This window comes from Schistocerca americana, chromosome 1, assembly GCF_021461395.2.
Source record: "Schistocerca americana isolate TAMUIC-IGC-003095 chromosome 1, iqSchAmer2.1, whole genome shotgun sequence".
Classification (NCBI taxonomy): domain Eukaryota; kingdom Metazoa; phylum Arthropoda; class Insecta; order Orthoptera; family Acrididae; genus Schistocerca; species Schistocerca americana.
Window position 1 is genome coordinate 587852496 of NC_060119.1, and position 21338 is coordinate 587873833.

At 41.7% G+C, this 21338-nt stretch overlaps 1 protein-coding gene across 1 annotated transcript in view; it reads left to right on the plus strand.

Annotated features, from left to right (window-relative positions):
• Positions 1–1592: 1592 nt before the first annotated feature.
• The window catches only part of LOC124625231 (fatty-acid amide hydrolase 2-A-like), a 255926-nt gene continuing 236180 nt past the window's right edge, over positions 1593–21338 (plus strand). Inside the window, exon 1 of the mRNA XM_047149155.1 lies at positions 1593–1701. Within this exon, the coding sequence (XP_047005111.1) occupies positions 1611–1701 (91 nt within the window). The 5' untranslated portion in view covers positions 1593–1610. The remainder of the gene's footprint in view (positions 1702–21338) is intronic.

Below are 21338 nucleotides of genomic sequence, written 5' to 3' on the forward strand. Positions count from 1 at the left end.
TCGTAGATCGCTTGAGCAACGAAGGGTACCTAGCGACTGGAAGAAAGTGCTAGTCATTCCCGTTTTTAAGAAGGGCCATAGGATAAGAACACAAAGTTACTACGTAGCCTGTCTTATGCTCAAGCATTATGACGTTTTTGCAGAATGAAAATCTCGTCCATAAAAATCATCATGGATTTCGCAATGAGGTCCCGTGAAACTGAGCTCCTCTGTTCCTCCACGAGGTCCACAGCGCCGTAGACAACGGTGCTAAGATTGATGCTGTGGATGCTGTGTTCCTTGGCTTCAGGAAGCCATTTGACACCGTCCTGCAATGCCGTTGACGGAAAAAAACAAAAAACAAAAAAAAAAAGCTTATCGAGGAGCAGATTTGCGATCGGATTCAAGGCTTCCTTGCAGACAGAATTCAACACATCGCTCTTAACGGAACAAAATCGACAGATGTAAAGGCAATTTCCGGAGTACCCCAAGGAAGTGTGTTAGGATCGTTACTGATTACAATATATATAAATGACCTCGTAGGAAGTGTCGGATACTCTTTACAGCTGTTCGCAGGTGATGCGGTTGTCTGTAACAAACGCCAGAAGACAGTAACGATTTGCAGTATGACCTTCAGAGAATTGATGAATGGTGCAGGCTCTGCCAGCTGACCCTGAACTAAGTAATTGTAATGTATTGCGGATATATAGGAAAAGAAGTCCACTGCTGTGCAGCTACACTATTGATGACAAACCGTTGGGAACATTATCTGCCGTAAAATATCTAGGAGCAACTATCCAGAGCGGCCTTCAGTGGAATGACCATATAAAAAAAATAGTCGGAAAAGCAGGTGGTAGACTGATATCAATAGGAAGAGTCTTAAGTAAATGTAACTCATCCACGAAGGAAGTGGTTTCCTCCTACGTACATCTCGTGTAAAATACAGATATTCGGCTTAGACGGAAGCTTACCAGCATTCATTCATCACACGAACGATTCGCGACTAAACAGGAAAACGGGGAATTGAGACTGGTACACAAAGTACCTTCCGCCAAAGACCGTAAAGTGGCTTGCGGAGCGTAAGCGTAGATGTAGAAATGCGACTCTGAGACGAAGAGGTTGACGCAGAAGATGAATTCGTAGTGGGCGATTTCAGTGCAGTCAGAAGACTAATGACCGACCAAATAAAGACTACCTCTCGTAGTGCTGCACTCAAGCTCTCGTCCTTAACTCATTCCAAGAGACATTACGTCTGTAATGTTGACGCACCTAGCCGCGGATGCATAGTAAGAAGTCGCTCTAGGGAAGTTTAGTAGATTGCGCGAAATTTTTTGGTCGTATAGGATAAGAACACATCGAAGGGACGCAATATGTAAAAAAATACGCTAATTTTCGAAATAACTCCGCGACGAGTCACAGTCTTACGACAGGTGCCTCCGTCATTGCAACAACCATCTGCCAAGCTGTGTTGTCCTGAGCTGCGTAACTGGGCCATCAGACGGAAAACAGGAAGATCCAGAGTGTCACGTCACAGTATTGCCCACTGTGCGTACGACGGTGGGCAAGGCCACAGAAAGCGAGAGGCAGCGCGCTGCTGCAGGGAAGGCCAAGGCCGGAGCTGGCAGCGGCGGATGCCCGGCTGGCTGGCTGGCGGGCGAGCGCGGCTCGGCAGTCGTCGCTGGCGGACACCGCAGGCCGGAGACGCGCCGTACTGCACACGCGGTGAGTTACCTGCCCACGTACTGCACCTGCCGCTGGCTGTCGTTCAGCACTGGCCGACTGGGCGGACACGAACTCCACGGCTCGGTAAAGGTCGAGGAAGGATCTGCTAATCGAATTCCGCAACTTGCCGCTCAGCTAAAAGAGCCGGCATTTCGCCAGACAGGTGCGTCTGGGAACGTAATTTGTAGCTGGTGGCAGATACGAGCCTATTAGTGCAGTATCTACAGCAGAGAAAGGAAATTACTAGTGAACGCTTTTACATATGTACTATAGTGATACTGAAGATGGAGAATCTTGTGTAAGTACAGTAACGTATAGCAATGTATAGCGAAAGGCGCCAGACTATCTTCGTCGAGAAGCTTCAGATTTTGTTGGAAAGTGAAATATAATGGTGATCAGGGTTGAGGATGTTAGAACAAGAACTGTAACGCCTAAATTTTTAGAATAGGAAGCGATCATGTTTTGTCTGTGCGCGTCGGTTCAAATGGTTCAAATGGCTCTGAGCACTATGGTCATCAGTCCCCTAGAACTTAGAACTACTTAAACCTAACTAACCTAAGGACACCACACACGTCCATGCCCGAGGCAGGATTCGGACGTGCGATCGTAGCGGTCACGCGGTTCCGGACTGAAGCGCCTAGAACCGCACGGCCACACGGGCCGGCTGTGCGCGTCGGAAATCATACTCCTGATTCATCTTCGGTGCAAGAAACTGACGGGAAATTGGTAACAAATGGAACAGAAAGGAAAGGAATTAGTGTGTGAAAAAGGGAAGTGACTTTATTTTTACTCCTCTCTAATTTATTTCAATCATAAAGTCGTAGGAGATAGGTTTATTAATTTAATGAGCGTTATGCCAGAAGATCCGTTATTTGCATAGTTCGCTATTTACCTCATACAAAACTGTGCAGATGAGGAAACGCGTCCTTCTCTCCTTGTGGTTTTGGCAGACGTCCTCTGCACTTTGGAGAGCGACAAATGCGTGCCAGAGTTTTCATTCTCGTTTTAACTCTTTGTTTGAATTGCTTGAGAACAAACAGAATCTTACAGCCGGTTAAATAACGTCAACTCCTGTTCTGTTCCAAAAAGTGACAAGAAAACTACATAAAGACAATTCTTCATCCTGACCTCAGCAGTTGAGTCCCATAGTGCTCAGAGCCATTTCAACTATCTTCATCCTGAATAAACCAGTGTCATCGCAAAATGGTGAAATGGATAGACTGAACCTACTGAAGTGTGTTTCCTACAAAGTTTAAACGTTATAATTAGCTTAAAAATACCTTCCGAATGCAAGTAATTTCAGTTGGATCTGTTTATTGTATAATTTCTTTTCTTTAAACGCTTTTTCGTATCCTTCTGTCAGTTAAGGTGTTTCAGACAACAATTTACCTTTTTGTAAACATTGTGTTAAAAAGGTAATAATGTTCTTTAGATTAACATTGCTAAAAGAAGGAAGATTAGTGTTTAACGTCCATTCTTGACATTGCTCGACTGCTAGAATACGGCTTACTGATGTGTTGTGGGGAGTGCTGAAGAGAAAATCAAAGTTCTGCTGCTAGTTAAATAGTTCGGATACTGGGGATATGGACAGTTTTGGATAAGTTGCAGAGTTCATGTTTTTGGACTGGTAAAAGTTGCGAATTTCATGTGAGGAGGTATCACCACTCTCGATAGTCTATCTGCAGTACTACCAGCACGAATGTAAAAAGCAAATGTGTATTTACGCAATAGTTGAGTAAAACATCTCACTTTGTGGCATATAGTGTCATTTTAAGTTCACTCGGTGTGTGACGATTCTGATTTGCTCTCAGCAACTTACTGTCATTGACAGGCGGCAAGACACAATACCCATTTTACTTCGTGAACGATTCGAGACATTGAAACGACGTTTTCGGTGAATGATATTACGAAACGGGCCGTTATCTTGTTCTATGTTTGATCCTCTTAGCTTTTGCATCAACCAGGATACTGAAGCAAGTACAATTTTTTTAGTGGAACGACATACTTTTCTTTCATAGAATTCGAATAGTACGGTGATAAAGCACTTGTTCGCTTTGAAAAGTTACGCAGAAATATACGAAAAAAGTGCTAAAACTGGGAGACAAGCTGGCCGGATTCGGCTGTTATGGTCGATGCGCGGTCAAGTGGGGCTCTTCGCCAGACTCCGTCGTGTAAAGTTTTTCGATTGTTCCCTTTTTAGAATGAAAGTTATTCACATACACAGGAGTACGTACGCACATTTGACATACATCTACATCATACTCCGCAAGCTACCTAACGGTGCGTGGCGAAGGGTATTTATGGTACCACTAATTCTTTTTCCACATCCCTATACCACTCGCAAATGTAGCTTGAGAAGAACGATTTTCTGGAAGCCTCTGTATTAGCTCTAATACCTCGAATTTTCTCATCGTGGTCATTTTGCGAGATGTATCTGGGAGGAAGTAATATGTTGTCCGATTCTTCGTGGGAACGTGCTCTCTCGAAATTTCAGTCGTAAACCTCTCCATGATGAATGAAGCCTCTCTTTTAATGTCTACGAGCGGTATTTGTTGCGCATCTTTGTAATGCTCTCTCGCCGACCAAAAGAAGCCGTTACGAAATGCACCGCTCTTCATTGGATCTTCTCTATCTCATCTATCAATCCTGTCTGATAAGGAGCCCAGATTGATGAACAGTATCCAAGAATCTGTCGAACAAGCGCTTTATAAGCCACTTCTTTCGTTACATTTCCTTCAGATTCTTCCTATGAATCTGTATGACATCTATTTTTTCTACTAGGTGTTTTATGTGGTCACTCCACTTAAGTTTTACTACTGATACGCCAGAAGTCAGAATATTGTTCCACTTATGAAAAATAGTAGCTGGCCCTTTTTCGTAAGTCGTATAAAGTAGAGGCAAGCGGAATTGTGTTTCGTTTCCGCAGCGGTGACCTTATTGTCCAGTTGCATATAACGTCGGAGCCTGCCATGAAAGCCCCTTTTGGCGGTGTTTACTCTGCAATAGCTGATTACAGTTGCCTTAGCTTTCAGTTTAAGTGCATTTCTGGTATAATTTTGCGAAAAGTTTCAACCCCAACATTAACAAGCGTTCTGTCGCTTACTTGTCTTTTCAGGAGCTTTTGAATGATATTTTTAAAAAAAGGGTACGTACTTGCTTCAGTGTACCGGATACTACCAGAGCTAAGATTTGTTACCAAGCAACAAAATTCCGTGCCCCTCTGCCTACCATGATTTAGCGAAAACTTGCTTCGATATCTTGATCCGAATAAATGTAATATAATGCGCATACATAGGGGCAGAAATCCATTCCAGTACGATTATGCCATAGGTGGTAAATCATTGGAAGCGGTAACGACCGTAAAATACTTAGGAGTTACTATCCGGAGCGATCTGAAGTGGAATGATCACATAAAACAAATAGTGGGAAAAGCAGGCGCCAGGTTGAGATTCATAGGAAGAATTCTAAGAAAATGTGACTCATCGACGAAAGAAGTAGCTTACAAAACGCTTGTTCGTCCGATTCTTGAGTATTGCTCATCAGTATGGGACCCTTACCAGGTTGGATTAATAGAAGAGATAGACATGATCCAGCGAAAAGCAGCGCGATTCGTCATGGGGACATTTAGTCAGCGCGAGAGCGTTACGGAGATGCTGAACAAGCTCCGGTGGCGGACACTTCAAGAAAGGCGTTACGCAATACGGAGAGGTTTATTATCGAAATTACGAGAGAGCACATTCCGGGAAGAGATGGGCAACATATTACTACCGCCCACATATATCTCGCGTAATGATCACAACGAAAAGATCCGAGAAATTAGAGCAAATACGGAGACTTACAAGCAGTCGTTCTTCCCACGCACAATTCGTGAATGGAACAGGGAAGGGGGGATCAGATAGTGGTACAATAAGTACCCTCCGCCACACACCGTAAGGTGGCTCGCGGAGTATAGATGTAGATGTAGATCCGTTAACGAAATAAAATGGGTGTTATATCTTACACGGTCTAGTTGTCTCCAGTGCTATTTCATCTGCGTACTGAGGGAGAATAAATGACTGTCTGTATGGATCAGCAGACGACCTGATCTCTTTATTTTATCCTCAACAATTTGAAACAACTATACAAGGCCGGAATAGAAGGGAGAACCGATAGAGGTACTCAAAGTACCCTCCGCCACACACCGTCAGGTGGCTTGCGGAGTATGGATGTAGATGTAGATGTAGATCGCACAAAGTAGACACACTACGTGACAGAATACCCGGGAGCATTAGAAGTCGGATATATTGCTAGTAAACTTGCTACGAAAGACTAGTGTTTTCTATAAGCGAAAGAAGTTGCATCGAAAGAAAGATATTTCAGGTTCTTGTTTATGTGTGAAACCTTCAGAAGACATAAAACATAACTTCGACGGACAAATGTTACGCAGTGAAATGAAAGCGCATATCTTTAGTGAGCAGGAGACCCATGTTCGAATTCCAGCCCTGGTAAAAATTTTTATTTACCGCTTTAGTCTGCATACATACATCATAAAAATAAAACGTATTTGTGTCTGCTAAGTTTTAATATCATTTGAGTCTCGTTACGATGCCTCGCACCGTCATCATCAAGTGCAACGGTATGTATCTTCATGACCAGTATTGTCTGCCTGTGGATAAGGCAACAACTGTAGACAGTACCTCTATCTTTAAATACACTAAAGCCTAAGATGCCATTGGACCACCTGTAGCTTGTCGGTGATTCCACGCCGACTGACAGCATACAGTCTATGAATTTCTCTGAATGAACACTGCAGCAGTCGACGTACTGTACCACAATTTGTTATGGCTGGCTTGCCGACGGGGGATAAAATCTTAACAAGATACTCTGGCCCTATATGCGACCACAGAAAACCTATAATTTTTAAATCCCCTGCTTTGGTGCTCCATTGCAGGCTTTTAAGATCGTACACATTCCTGTCAAACCAGAGGAATTCTAATAATACGGCCGTTGCACCCTTGTAAGATTGTTCCCTCGATAGGAAATACCATGACGTGCAGCCATCAAGGATGCGTGTGAACATTCACTGGCCACATATTGCGTCCAATCGCGTATGAGAATGCGGCGCGTCGGAATCCTTGAGAATCATAGTAATAATTATGTTCCTGACGCAAATAGCTGTTGTATTTTTATATAATTTAAATATGGGGTAGATTATTTTTGCGTGCTGCGGCTTTTACAATACTGGAAATGTCAATATTTTAACAAACCCTGCAGCATATGAAGTAAGTAATACAGTGTTCAGTATGTATCGAGTATTATTGTTCAGGATGCTGTCTATGCTAACTTTATGTGCTACATGGATACACTTCAAATTGAGGTGAAATCTAGAAACAGGTCGTGGAATAAACAAATATACTGAATGTGGCTGTTCATTAAAATTTATGTATTTCCTAAATTGCCATTATACGGCCACACCTTTCTAAATGTTTCAGTACAGCATGGAAAGAATTAAGATAGTTGTTACAACATTATTTATTGCCTCTATTCCATGCCTCTGTGACCAGTAGCGCTGTTGATACATTTTAATATCGAACATCAAATTGGCCGCGCGAGATTAGCCGAGCTGGCGGCTGGTCCCGGCGGGGGTTCGAGTCCTCCCTCGGGCATGGATGTGTATGTTTGTCCTTAGGATAATTTAGGTTAAGTAGTGTGTACGCTTAGGGACTGATGACCTTAGCAGTTAAGTCCCATAAGATTTCACACACAGATGAACATTTCGAACATCAAATTCAAATTTAGAACTACATTAATCAGTTCTCCGAGATCCGTATGTCGCATTCTAAGGAAAAATGATTCTCTTCAGGAATCCTTTCATCAGTACATTTTTCTCATTGATTAATTCTTGGTCCCTGTTCTGTTATAGTAGTTCAAGTTTTAGTTTGCTTTAACTAATATTTTTAATTTGAACGAAAAAAATACGGAAAAAACTAACAAACGGGAAAATAGAAGAAACAGAAAAATTCTGTACGCTGTTAAAACAGAAACATTCTGTACATTGCTAGAACGGCAATTTTCTTTACGTAAAAATGTATTTACGCACTGAATGCATTTGTCACCAATTGTGATTATTTTTGTCTTTTCTATTATGTTACATTTGTATTAATTGGAGCTATAAAACTGCCCAGAAAGTGCAGCAGTATAACTGTTAAGAAAGAAAAGGATTAACACAAAAGATAGAAGCTATTGAATCGTATGAGAGAATACTTGTTATAAGGCGTATAACAACTGGGTGGTCTACCTCTTCAGACATTTCTTCCATTGAACATTACGGACTTAAATAAATTGAGAATGGCTCTCTAGAAATAGCGGACATAATACTCCACGGTAAGAACACCACTGTAGCCTATGTGTTCTTCCATTGGTATAATAAAGAAATTCTCTTCTAGCTCGGAGACTATTCCAACAGTTCGCAGGAACGTAATGAAAAACTTCACTGATTTCTAGTACCGTTTATGGGCAACATACAGCAATCATTGACTAGTGCAAATTTCGGGACTAAAGTTAACGAAAAATAGTTTCGTTCAGAACACAATGATAACGTGCGAATTAAATGGGTAAATGGCAAAAAATCTACAAATTTTAAGTTTCACCTTATTCCAAATTATTGATGTATACACAGACAAAATTTCAGGATCTCTAGGGCTATCAAAAGTTTCATGGATTTTGTTGCCTACCATTTCCTCAGACAGGCGGAACACGTACTGAGAAGCTCTTTACAAAAGTTTCCTAAGTTAAAACTTTGTTATAGGCCTGTGCATGGCACCTACATGTATTAATGTCACTATTATAATTTATTACATCAAGCCTGGTATAAGAGGCACATCGTGGTAACACAGCTTTGTTTTCTCGCGGTGGTCTTTTCCATGAGGTTGGACTCCTTTCTTCTAGCGGCCCTCGTTGCAGATGATTTAGCATCACTTTAACACTCTCAAGCTCGTTAAATATGTTTGTCACGATTCGTACAGCAGATCTTCCGACGGTCTGAATGTCTCTTACCGTGCCGATGGTAATCGGTTCAAAAGCAACTGAACGATTGTAGGGATCGTGTGCATACGAACACCTAAGCGGTATATCCGCAGTCGATTGACGTAACCAGCTATGCGGCACACGGCACCTCGTTGCATGTTAGACAAGGTAGTTCTACCTCACTTTTTTGTCGTTATTTTCCTATTGGTATTGCAATTACTTCCTTAATGGCGTCTAGTAATTTTATTTTTATTTCTCCCTCTCGGTACTTTTCCTTCTATCTTCACAGCGTTAGCATTGTTTCTAAAGTTTCCAGTTCTCGAATTTCGCCTTTCATCGTATTCACTATATCTAGTTTTGCGTGATACTGCCTCACAATATCTTCTCTTCTGTAGAGTTAGGATCTGGATCAAGTTTTCTTATCTTGAACTATTTATACTGCATTACATATTTGCAGTGAGTGGATTCTGATGTTTAGTGGAGATCTTTTCGTAGCAATCAACCTACAAAAATACCTTTGTCGAAAGCGGACCAGAAGTGTTGAACACATTATTCTGTGCTACTACAAATGCATAGTATTACGGATTCTTCTCTCACACATTAATGAAGCACTGGTCGATGTATCGACTTTCGTGTGACGTCCTTATTTTGCAGAAAATATAGACTAGTTGTACTTTTTCCAAATGTCTTATGAAGAACAATACTTTTCTTTCGAATATTTATATTAAAACTTGTCGGTAGATTGCACGAATCGATAACGACGACCTTTGTATTATGCTGCGATGACCATAGCAGGATTCTTGCTTCCTCCAGCTGTTGCTTTCGCAGCATGTCTAAAGCAAACGACGTTTCATCGTTTCTTTTCTTCCTTACATTAAAAGATGCCTCTGTGCATTAGCATGTGCTCCATCACTCTGTATCTCAATATTATCTCATTCTCTGTTCTACCTAAAACACTTTACGTAGTATTTTACCGTCTAGTTCGGTATCCTTCTGCAATCCAACAACTACGATTAATTTTTCCCGATTCTTCCACTCTTACGATGCTTGTTTCATACGTACGGTTTCTCATTTATTTAACACGATTAACTTTCTTTTGCTGAAAATCCCAACTAACGTGCAGGTCAAATCCTAATGTCTACCAGACTCCTCGCTCCCTATTTGATGACGTCAGGGTTTCTCCAGTTATTCTAATATTTCCTTTCGCAGTTTTGATGTTAGTATGACTGTTATTGCTCTTCTCCTTACTTTCCATTGCTGATCAGTGAAAAATAGTTTGTCACTTGCATTTAACAGTTCTGCTTGTTCTTTAATCTCATTTGTAAATCTTAGTCCTGGGGCAAATCCCCGTACATTTTTATTTCTCTTATGTACATCCTTTACTGCTGAAACTTAAGTAACAAAGATGATGCAATCAACCTTGTTTGATGCAATTTTTGCGCTTGCGTGTCTTTCTTGGTTTCGGACTTTTACCACTACGACTTCTGGTTTTGCAGATGTTATCAATAACGTGCTTGTAACTGTGTTTGAACTTCATTCTTCTCATCTTTCCATTTTCAGTATCCAAGGTTCTCTATAAGTTCAGAAAAACCTCGTCTACATCCTAGTACTTCTTAAACTTCTCCAACCATTTCTAAGTGAAACGTCAGAATCACTTGTGTGGTTCCTTTACTTTCTTTAAACCTGGAATGATTTTAGACTAATATGGCTCATTTTCTCCCATTATTCTATACGTTATTATCAGTGGAAATGTGGAAGAGTAGCCTTCAAAGTGACAACCTATAATTTTGCAAACTCTGTAGTTTTTATTGTTCAGTAGTGGTTTACTTGGCAGAGAAAAACAAAACTTTGCTGTAAATGCATGACCTGTTTCATTGACAGTGGCACAGTTATGTAGTAAGGAGTACATTGAATACTATACCTTGTCTGTTTCATGTAGTGTTGTGGTAAGGAGACGAGAAGTTGTTCCATATACTGTATTCGGCAATACTGTTTCTCAAAAAATTGGTTCAAATGGCTCTGAGCACTATGCGACTTAACTTCTGAGGTCATCAGTCGCCTAGAACTTAGAACTAATTAAACCTAACTAACCTAAGGACATCACACACATCCATGCCCGAGGCAGGATTGGAACCTGCGACCGTAGCGGTCACGCGGTTCCAGACTGAAGCGCCTTTAACCGCACGGCCACACCGGCCGGCACTGTTTCTCCCCTCAGTGCCTCAGTTCTAGGTAAATTAAGAATCACCTTAGAAGTTCCAATGCCAGTTTGAAGTCGCTAAATTATAATAACTTTCTCTGCGTCTTCAGCTTTGTAATAGCGATTACTTGCGTGACAGTGAAACGGACGCCTGCACTGTTTGATTTTCATTGTCGTGGATGTTTAGACAGTGGTCAACTTGAAACTTCCTAGCATGTTAAAACTGTGTGCCGGACCGAGACTCCAATTCGGGACCTTTGCCTTTGTTAGAGCACTTGCCCGCTTAAGGTAAAAGTCCCGAGTTCCAGCTTCGGTCCAGCACACAGTTTTAATGTGCCGGGAAGTTTCATATCATCGAACACTTCGCTGCAGAGTGAAAATTTCATTCTGATTACTCAACTTCTTTGACTGGGAACTAAATCAGCTCTAAACTTTTTAGATTGAAATATGTTCATATTAATCACCAGACAGAACGTTTTTCGATTCGTATGATACAGTCCTAAAGAACGAGACGTAAAGCAGCATTTTTTGGAATTGTTGTATGTGCTCGTCTAGTTTGGCTACGCGTTAACGTTACGACGACCTGAATTGAAGAATGAAGGACGATTGGGTCATCATTAGAGACGGAACAAGCTCCTGCACATTCATTCATTTCCATCGAGTTGTTAATACGTTATGTTACTTTTATCTCATCGTTAAGTTTTGCAAAGCAGTGTAGATTCTCGAGAAAAGTTGTTGCGGAAGTACTTGTGAAGAAGGGCAAAAGACGAAGGAAGTAATTTGTATAAATGAGGGGAAAATTACAAAAACAACTATAACTCAGGAACGCACAGCCATTGGCTTAACAGTTATACATCCACATCTTCACACATACTCTGCAAACCACAGTGAAGCGAATGGCAGAGAGTACTTAGCATGATACTACATGTTCGGATTTCTTCTCGTTGCAATCGCGTATGGAGAGCGGGAGCAATGACTGCTTAAATGGCGCCGTGCGTTCTGTAATTAGTCTGACCTTGTCTTCACAGTTCGCAGATGAGCGACGCGTAGGGAGCTGAAGAAAACCTCTAGATTGTTCGCTTAATACTGGCTCTCGAAACTGTGTATGTAGTGTTTCGTAAAATATATTGCGTCTTTTCAGGCGTCTGCCAGTGCATATTTTCCAACATTTCCGAGAATTTCTTCCATGAGTGAAACAAACCTGTGACCATTCGTGCAGCCCTTCTTTGTGTACTTCAATATTCCCTGCTAGTCTTATTTGGTACGTGTTCCACGCACTTGAGTAATACACGAAGACGAACACACATGTGACTTGTAGACTGGCTTCATTTTACAAGTATTCTCTCAATGAACCGAAATCTGCCACCTCTATTACCTAAGACTGACAACGAGCCTATGTGATCATTCCATTTCATATCTTTACAAATTCTTACATCCAGGTATATGTATGAGTTGACTGATTCCAACTTTCACTCAGTGAAGCTGTCAGAGGAGACGAATTTTGTGCATTTTGTGAAGTGCACAGTTTTACATTTCTGAACTTTGAAAACTAGATGTGCCTGTATACTTGTGCAGTTTTTACCAGATAGTACGTCATCCATACATATAATAAAAATGTATGTTCCATATCTCCTACTAAACCACGGGACCGATTTCAACTGCACTCGGTATACATCTCACTCACTGTCTGGAAAGAATCACTGTGGGGTTAAGAACCACCTACCTATCAAAGGGGTGGGGGCGAAAAGGCAGTGTAGCCCCATGACGTGTGAATAGACATACTTTTGTCGTCCAGTATTTGACAATGAGAGCACTTAGTAACCTGCAACAAACTTTGCACATAATTTCAAACTTTTACGAAATTTTCTGTTGCTGGCAACCCCCACAAAATTATGAAAGGAAAAGAGTTTGACGCTTACTACATTTTCACTGTTCATGTAGTATAACTACCGCATGAAGCCTGGCGCTTTAATTTGTTACTGCTTTAGTATTAATTGTATTCTCAACACATTTGGCAGACAGCATCCACATATGTCGCTGAATATACTTACAAAAATATACGCTGTATGACACCTAGTTCAGGAGGTGTTGTTGTTGTTATTGTTGTTGTTGTGGTCTTCAGGCGGAAGCTGTTTTGATGGAGCTGTCCATGCTACTCTGTCCCGGGCGAGCCACTTCAACTCCGAATAACTACTGCAACCTACATCTATCTGCATCTGCTTACTGTAATCATCTCTTGGTCTCCCTCTAAGATTTTTACCTCTGACATTTCCCTCCAGTACTAAATTGGTGGTAGCTTGATGTCTCAGCACTTTTCCTATCAACCGATCAAGTTGTGGCACAAAAATCTTGCCTCCCCAGTTCTGTTCAGTTCTTCCTCATTAGTTACGTGATCGGCCCATCTAATTTTTTAAAATTCTTCTATAGCATTGCATGTCGAAAGCTTCTATTCTCTTTTTATCTAAAATGTTTATCGTCCATGTTTCACTTCCATACTCCAGACAAATACCTTCAAAAAAGACTTCCTAACACTTATATCTATATTCGATGTTAACAAATTTCTCTTCTTCAGAAATGCTTTTCTTGTCATTGCCAGTCTACATTGCATATACTCCCTACTTCGTTCATCATTAGTTACATTGCTCCCCAAATATCAAAACTCATCTACTACTCTAAGTGTCTCGTTTCCCAATCTGATTCCATCAGCATCGCCTGATTTAATTCGACTACATTCCATTATCCTTTTTTCGCTTTTTTTATGTTCATCTTACATCTCCTTTCAAGATACTGTCCATTCCATTCAACAGCTCTTCCAAGTCCTTTGTTGTCTTTGACAGAATTACAATGTCATCGTCAAAGTCCAAAGTTTTTAATTCTTCCCCTTGCACTTTAATTCCTTTCCAAGTATTTGTTTGGTTTCCTTTACTGCGTGATCAGTGCGTATAATGAATAACATCGGGGATAGGCTGCAACTGTGCCTCACTCTCTTTTCAACTACTGCCTCCCTTGCATGCCTGTCGGCTCTTATAGTGCCCTCTGGCTTCTGTACAAGATGTAAACAGCCTTTTGCTCCCTGTATGTTACCTCTGCTACCTTAAGAATTTGAAAGAGAGCATTCCAGTCAACATTGTCAAAGCTTTCTCCAAGTCTACAAATGCTATAAATGTAGGTTTGTCTTTCCCTAACCTATCTCCTCAGATAAGCTTGAGGGTCAGTATTGCCTCAGGTGTTCCCACATTTCTCCGGAATCCAAATCTGATCTTCCCCGAATTCTCCTTCTACCAGTTTTTCCATTCTTATGTAAAGGATTCGTGTTAGTGTTTTGCAACCGTGACTTATTAAACTGATAGTTCGGTAATTTTCACACTTGTCAGCAACTGCTTTTTTTTTGGAAATGCAATTACTACGTCCTTCTTGAAGTCTGAGAGTATTTCACGTATCTCATTCATCTTGCACACCAGATGGATGAGTTCTGTCATGGCTGGTTCTCCTAAGGCTACCAGTAGTTCTGACGGAATATCGTCTACTCCCGGAGCCTTGTTTTAACTTAGATCTTTCACAGCTTTGTCAAATTCTTCTCGCAGGATCGTATCTCTCACCTCATTTTCATCTACGCCCGCTTCCCTTTCTATAATATTGCTTTCAAGTTCATCTTCCTTGTATAGACCCTCTACACACCCTTACACCTTTCAGCTTTCCCCTCTTTACTTAGATATCTGGTTTACCATCTGAAGTCTTAATATTCGTACGGCTGCTTCTCTTTTCTCCAAACGCCTCCTTAATTTTCCTGTAAGTGGTATCATCTTTCCCCTAGTGAAATATTCTTTTAATCTCTTACGTTTGCTTTCTTACCATTCCAGGTTATCAATTTTGCACTTCCTGTCAATCTGAGTTTTTAAATATGTGTATTCCCGTTCGCCTGCTTCATTTTCTGCATCATAAATTTTCTTGTTTCATCATTTAAATTCAATATCTGTTGTGTTATCCAACGATTTCTACTAGGCCTTGTCTTTTTACCTATTTTAATCTTACTGCCTTCACTACTTCATCTGTTACAACTACCCATTCGTCTTCTACTGTATTCGATTCACCTGTTGTAGTCAACCGCTGCCTAATGCTCTTTCTGGAACCCTCGGAAATCTCTGGTTCTTTCAACTTACCCACGTATACTCTCCTTAATTACCTATCCTTTTCCAATTTATTCAGTTTTAATCTAGAGTTCATAACCAATGAGCTGTGGTCAGAGTCCATATATGCCGCTGAAAATGTCTTACAATTTAAAATCTGTTCCGAAAACTCTGTCTAACTATTAAATAATCATTCTGAAATCTTTCGGTGTCTCCAGGTCTTTTCCAGATATACAAATTAAGTGTAGGCGATAATTAAATTACGTTCTGTGCAAAAGCCTACCAGGCTGCTTCCACTTTCATTCCTTTCCCCCAGTCCATATTCACTTACTATTTTTCCTTCTCTTCCTTTTCCTAATGATGAATTTCTGTTCGCCATGACTATTAAATTTTTGTCTTCATTTTTGTCTTCATTAACTATATGAATAATTTCTTTCATCTCATCATACATTTCTTCAATATGTTCATCATCTGCGTAGCTAGTTGGCATGTAAACTCGTATTACTGTTGCAGGCGTGGTTATCGTGTCTATGTTAGCTACGATAATGCGTTCAGTATGCTGTTCATAGCAGCTTACCCGCATTCTTATTTTCTTATTCATTGTTATACCCACTCTTACATTACACCTATTTGACTCTGTATTTACGACCTTGTATTCAGCTGACCAGAAGTCCTGTTCCTCGTGCCACCAAACTTGCCGGCCGGTGTGGCCGAGCGGTTCTAGGCGCTTCAGACTGGAACCGCGCGACCGCTACGGTCGCAGGTTCGAATCCTGCCTCGAGCATGGATGTGTGTGATGTCCTTCGGTTAGTTAGGTTTAAGTAGTTCTAAGTTCTAGGGGACAGATGACCTCAGATGTTAAGTCCCATAGTGCTCAGGACTATTTGAACCATTTGAGCCACCAAACTTCACCAATTCCCACTATGTCTAGCTTCAAATTACCTACGATTTCCTTTTATAACTTTTCTTATCTACCTGCCCAGATAAGGGATCTAACATTCCACGCTCCGATCCGTATAATGTCAGTTTTGTTTCTCCTGATGACGACACCATCCTGAATAAGCCTTTCCTACGGATCTGAGTGTGAACTGTTCTCCTCTGGAATATTTTATCCGAGAGTATGCCATCATCATTTAATCATAAAGGAGAGCAGCATGTCCACGGGAAACGTTATGGCTGTAGTTCCCTTGCTTTCAGCAGTTTGCGGTACCTGCGTAGCAAGGCTCTTTTGATTGATGTTACAAGGCCAGATCAGTCATTTATCCAGACTGTTGCCTCAGCAACTATTGAGAAGGGTGCAGACCTTATTCAGGAACCACATGTTTGTCTGGCCTCTCAGCAGATACCCCTCTGTTGTGGTTGTATCGACAGTACGGTAAGAAGGTACGTCGAAAAGATGTGCAGAACTACAGACCTCTATCTCTAACGTCGATCAGCTGTGGAGTTTTGGGACACGTATTGTGTTCGAGTATAATGACTTTTTTGGAGACTAGAAATCTACTCTGTAGGAATCAGCAAGGGTTTCTAAAAAGACGATCGTGTGAAACCCAGCTCGCGCTATTCGTCCCAGAGACTCATAGGGCCATAGACACGGGTTCCCAGGTAGATGCCGTGTTCCTTGACTTCCGGAAGGCGTTCGGTACAGTTCCCCACAGTTGTTTAATGAACAAAGTAAGAGCATATGGACTATCAGACCAATTGTGTCATTGGATTGAAGAGTTTCTAGATAACAGAACGCAGCACGTCATTCTCAATGGAGAGAAGTCTTCCGAAGTAAGAGTGATTTCAGGTGTGCCGCAGGGGAGTGTCGTAGGACCGTTGCTATTCACAATACACATAAATGACCTTGTGGATAACATCGGAAGTTCACTGAGGCTATTTGCGGATGATGCTGTAGTATATGGAGAGGTTGTAACAATGGAAAATTGTACTGAAATGCAGGAGGATCTGCAACGAATTGACGCATGGTGCAGGGAATGGCAATTGAATCTCAATGTAGACCAGTGTAATGTGCTGCGAATACATAGAAAGAAAGATCCTTTATCATTTAACTACAATACAGCAGGTCAGCGACTGGAAGCAGTTAATTCCATAAATTATCTGGGAGTAGGCATTATGAGTGTTTTAAAATGGAATGACCATATAAAATTAATCGTCGGTAAAGTAGATGCCAAACTGAGATTCATTGGAAGAATCCTAAGGAAATGCAGTCCGAAAGCAAAGGAAGTAGGTTACAGCACACTTGTTCACCCACTGCTTGAATACTGCTCACCGGTGTGGTATCCGTACCAGACAGGGTTGATAGAAGAGATAGAGAAGATCCAACGGAGAGCAGCACGCTTCGTTACAGGATCATTTAGCAATCGCGAAAGCGTTACGGAGATGATAGATAAACTCCAGTGGAAGTCTCTGCAAGAGAGACGCTCAGTAGCTCGGTACGGGCTTTTGTTGAAGTTTCGAGAACATACCTTCACCGAGGAGTCAAGACGCAACATAAAGTACAAGGGAGCAATACGCTTCACTGGAGCGCTTCTGATGCTACTATTTTTGTTGTCCGCTGCCCGCAGTCTAGTGGCTAGCATTACTGCCTCTGGATCACGGGGTATCAGATTCGATTCCCGGCCGGGTCGGGGATTTTCTCCACCCGGGGACTGGGCGTTTGTATTGTCCTCATCATTTCATAATCATTGGGGGGAGTGGCGATGCTGGGCAGTGAAAAGATTGGGAATTTGTGTGAGTGCTTATGACTCCGCAGTTGAGCACCCCACAAACCAACTGTCATCATCTATTTTTGTTGGTGACTCGCCATATACGAAAACGTGTTGCTTACACCAAGAAATGTTCAAGACAGTCACATATTTTGTTATCGTAGTAGAACTGTACATAGTTATTACATACCTTCCACGGGCACTGCCATTTGCGTGAATCTCTTCTAAATCATCGAAGAGTAATGTCATTAATTGCTGCACGTAATGTCATTACTTGCTGCATGACGAAAGTATCATGTATACAGGGAGACTATTCACATGAAAATTGCGAAAATAATGATGATTTTGTGTTTGGGATTTTCCTAAGCGCCCGTGTTGTTTTAGCTAAGTTGGGGAGGGGGGGGGGGGGGAGTGCTATGTTGTCCGACTCTTCCCGATAAATGCTCTCTCGAAATTTCAGTAGTAAAGCTCTCCATGGTAGTAAATATGAGCAAGTAATCATGTGTGTGTTAATTTCCATTATTTCAAGATTTTTCATCTTCCTCCCTTTGTGGATATTGTGCAGGACTTTTTCATATCGCTGTAAAGGTCAATGAAAATAACTTTACACAAATATCTAAAACAAATGGAAATAAAAACTCAAGTGTTTGCCAATATTTGGATAAAAGTGAAAGTTTCAGTCAACAGTATAAATGAATGATTCAGATAGACGTGGCTAGTTTAAAGCTGACTAAAAACGGATGAATGTGTAAGTCTGACAAATTAATTGTATTCAGTCTACTAGTTACATGATTACTGTTCACCAATCAATAAACTCTAAACCAGTTTCAAGGAGCTCATCTAGATAACCACACAACCCAGATAAACAGGACCGTTGTCTTAACGAAAGTGTCTAACTTCAGGTTGGGAAGTGACAGCATCCACATCTACATCATACTCCACAAGCCACCTAATAGTGTGTGGCGGAGGGTACATTTGTACCAATAACCAAGCCCACCATCCCCGTGGCCATTACACGAGACGTATGTGTGTGTGTGGGGGGGGGGGGGGAGTGCTATGTTGTCCGACTCTTCCTGAAAAATGCCCTCTCGAAATTTCAGTAGTAAAGCTCTCCATGATGAACAACACCTCTCTTGTAACGTCTGGCAATGGAGGCGACTTCCTTCGTGGATGAGTTACATTTTCTTAAGATTCTTCCTATGAATCTGAGTCTGGCGTCTTCTTTTCCCACTATTTGTTTGATGTGGTCATTCCACCTAAGGTCGCTCTGGTTAGTTACTCATAAATATTTTACGGCAGATACTACTTCCAGCTATTTGTTATCAATAGTGTAGCTGTACAGTAGTGGATTTCTTTTCCTAATTCTAGGGCATTAAACGTGGTCCACACAAACTGATTGATGTCAACGATATAGGTCCGTAATTGAGTGCACCTATCCTACGGCCTTCTTAAGAACGCGAATGAGCTGCACTTTCTTCCAGTCGCTAGGTGCCCTTCGTTGCTCAAGCGATCTACGATAAATTACTGCTATAAGGCAAGCAAGTTCTTTCGCATAATATTTGCATCTCCTTTCCACTACAAAGCGATTGTAGCTGCTTTTTAATTCCGCGATCGGTTAACTCAATATTTGTCATCTCGACGTTCGCACTACGATTGAAAGGAGAGTCCGTGTTACGATATTCCGCGCTGAAACAATTTCGGAAGACCTAATTCAGTATTTCGTCCTTCTCTCTGTTATCTTCCGTTTCGGTGCCAGTATGGTCGTTGATTGAATGAATAAATGATTTTGACCCACTTACTGACTTTACACACGACGAAAACCCTTAAGGGTTGTTGCTCAGATCGGTTGACAAAGTTTTACTTTCAAAGCCATTGAATGCTTCTCTCATTGCTCTCTTTGCGCTCATTTTCGCAGGTTTTTACTTCTCTTGAATCTGAGATGAAATTCTCTTTGTTCAAGGAGCAATTTCCTAACACGGCTGTAAAACCATGGTGGATCTTTCCCAACCCTTTAGACCTTTCACGGTACATATTTTTTTAGGGCATACTGCAGGATGCTTTTGAATGTTTTTCCATTTATGCTCCCCAGCTTCGTCCTCATCACCGAATATTTGATGCTGACTGCTCAGATACTCTGAAATTTGTATACTATCACTCTTAATAAGCAAAAATATCTTCCTACCTATCTTAACATTCTTTGTAAGACCCTTCGTCATAGATGCTATCACAACCTTACGGTCACTGATACTTCCTCTACCTTAACTGATTCGGTAACATCAGGTGTGTTTGTTGCCAGGAGGTCTAAGACGTTACCCTCACGAGTTGGTTCTCTAACTATCTGCTCAAAGTAATTATCGGTCAAGATTTCCAGAAAAATGCCTGTGTCTAGCATCACTTTTGAATGCATGACACTCCCAATCTATACCTGGAAAGTTGAAGTCACCGCCATTGCAATGGTATGATCAGGAAAATTATTAAAGATATTCTGCAAGATCTGTCTGGAGCTCTGCCACTAGAGCTCCTGACCCAGGCGGCCAGTAAAAACATCCGATTACCATTTTTGACCGACCTTTCATACTTAACTTCACCCAGATTAATTCACAATCGGAACTCTTGATAACCTCGTTTGATTTTATTGAATTCTTTACTGCAATAACCACGCCGTCACCCTGGCGATTAACCTGTCCTTACGATAAATATTCCAATCTACCTTAGGATTTCGTTGTCATTAACGTCCGATTTCCAGCAACTTTCTGTCTTACCTACGATATATGCATTATAACCTTCAGTAAACGATACTAATTCTGGGATCTTTTCATGGATGCTCCTGCTGTTTACTAAAATCATATTAACCTTTTCTATCTCTGATCTGTGAGGACGAACATTCTCTGAGGACATAGTGGCTAATTTATCGGGCATATCATCTTTGATTCCAAGGGAGGGTTTCTCTAACCTAAAAAAGCCCTTGTGCACGCCACACGAACACTTCTACCCCAACAGCCGCTTCATGTGTGGAGTCAAAGCATGAAGTATTAAGGTGAGCCCTACAATTCTGCACCCGATAGCGGAGGTCAAAAAATTCGCATCCGATACCGTCACAGAGTCGTCTGAGCCTCTGGTTTAGACCTCCCACTCTGCTCCAAACCAGAGGACCGCGATCAACCCTGGGCACAATGCTACAAATAGACAGCTCAGCATGCATTCCGCGTGCGATGCTCGTTGCGTTCACCAAGCCATCCGCTGAAAGCAGGCTGGGTGCCCTCAGAAGCCAAGCGGTGTGCTCGATAGCCGGCGGCAGGGCCTCCTCCACATCACAGACGAGATCCCTGAGCTGTACACTGGCATTCTTTCACGCCTTGCCTGCTATTTTCCTGAGGGGTTCCATCACCCGCCTACCATTGGAGCTCCCAATGACAACCATACCCACCCTCTGCACTTGTCCGGACTGGGCAAGAGAATCAGTCGCTGGCCCAACAGGAGAGGCATCCCGTGCTGGCTATCATCAACGCTGCGTAGCATCTCATACCTGCAGCTAAGGGGCAAGGAGCCAGCCGCGCGACCTGTTCCCTCTTTCGCCTTCTGCGTAGTGACACGCGA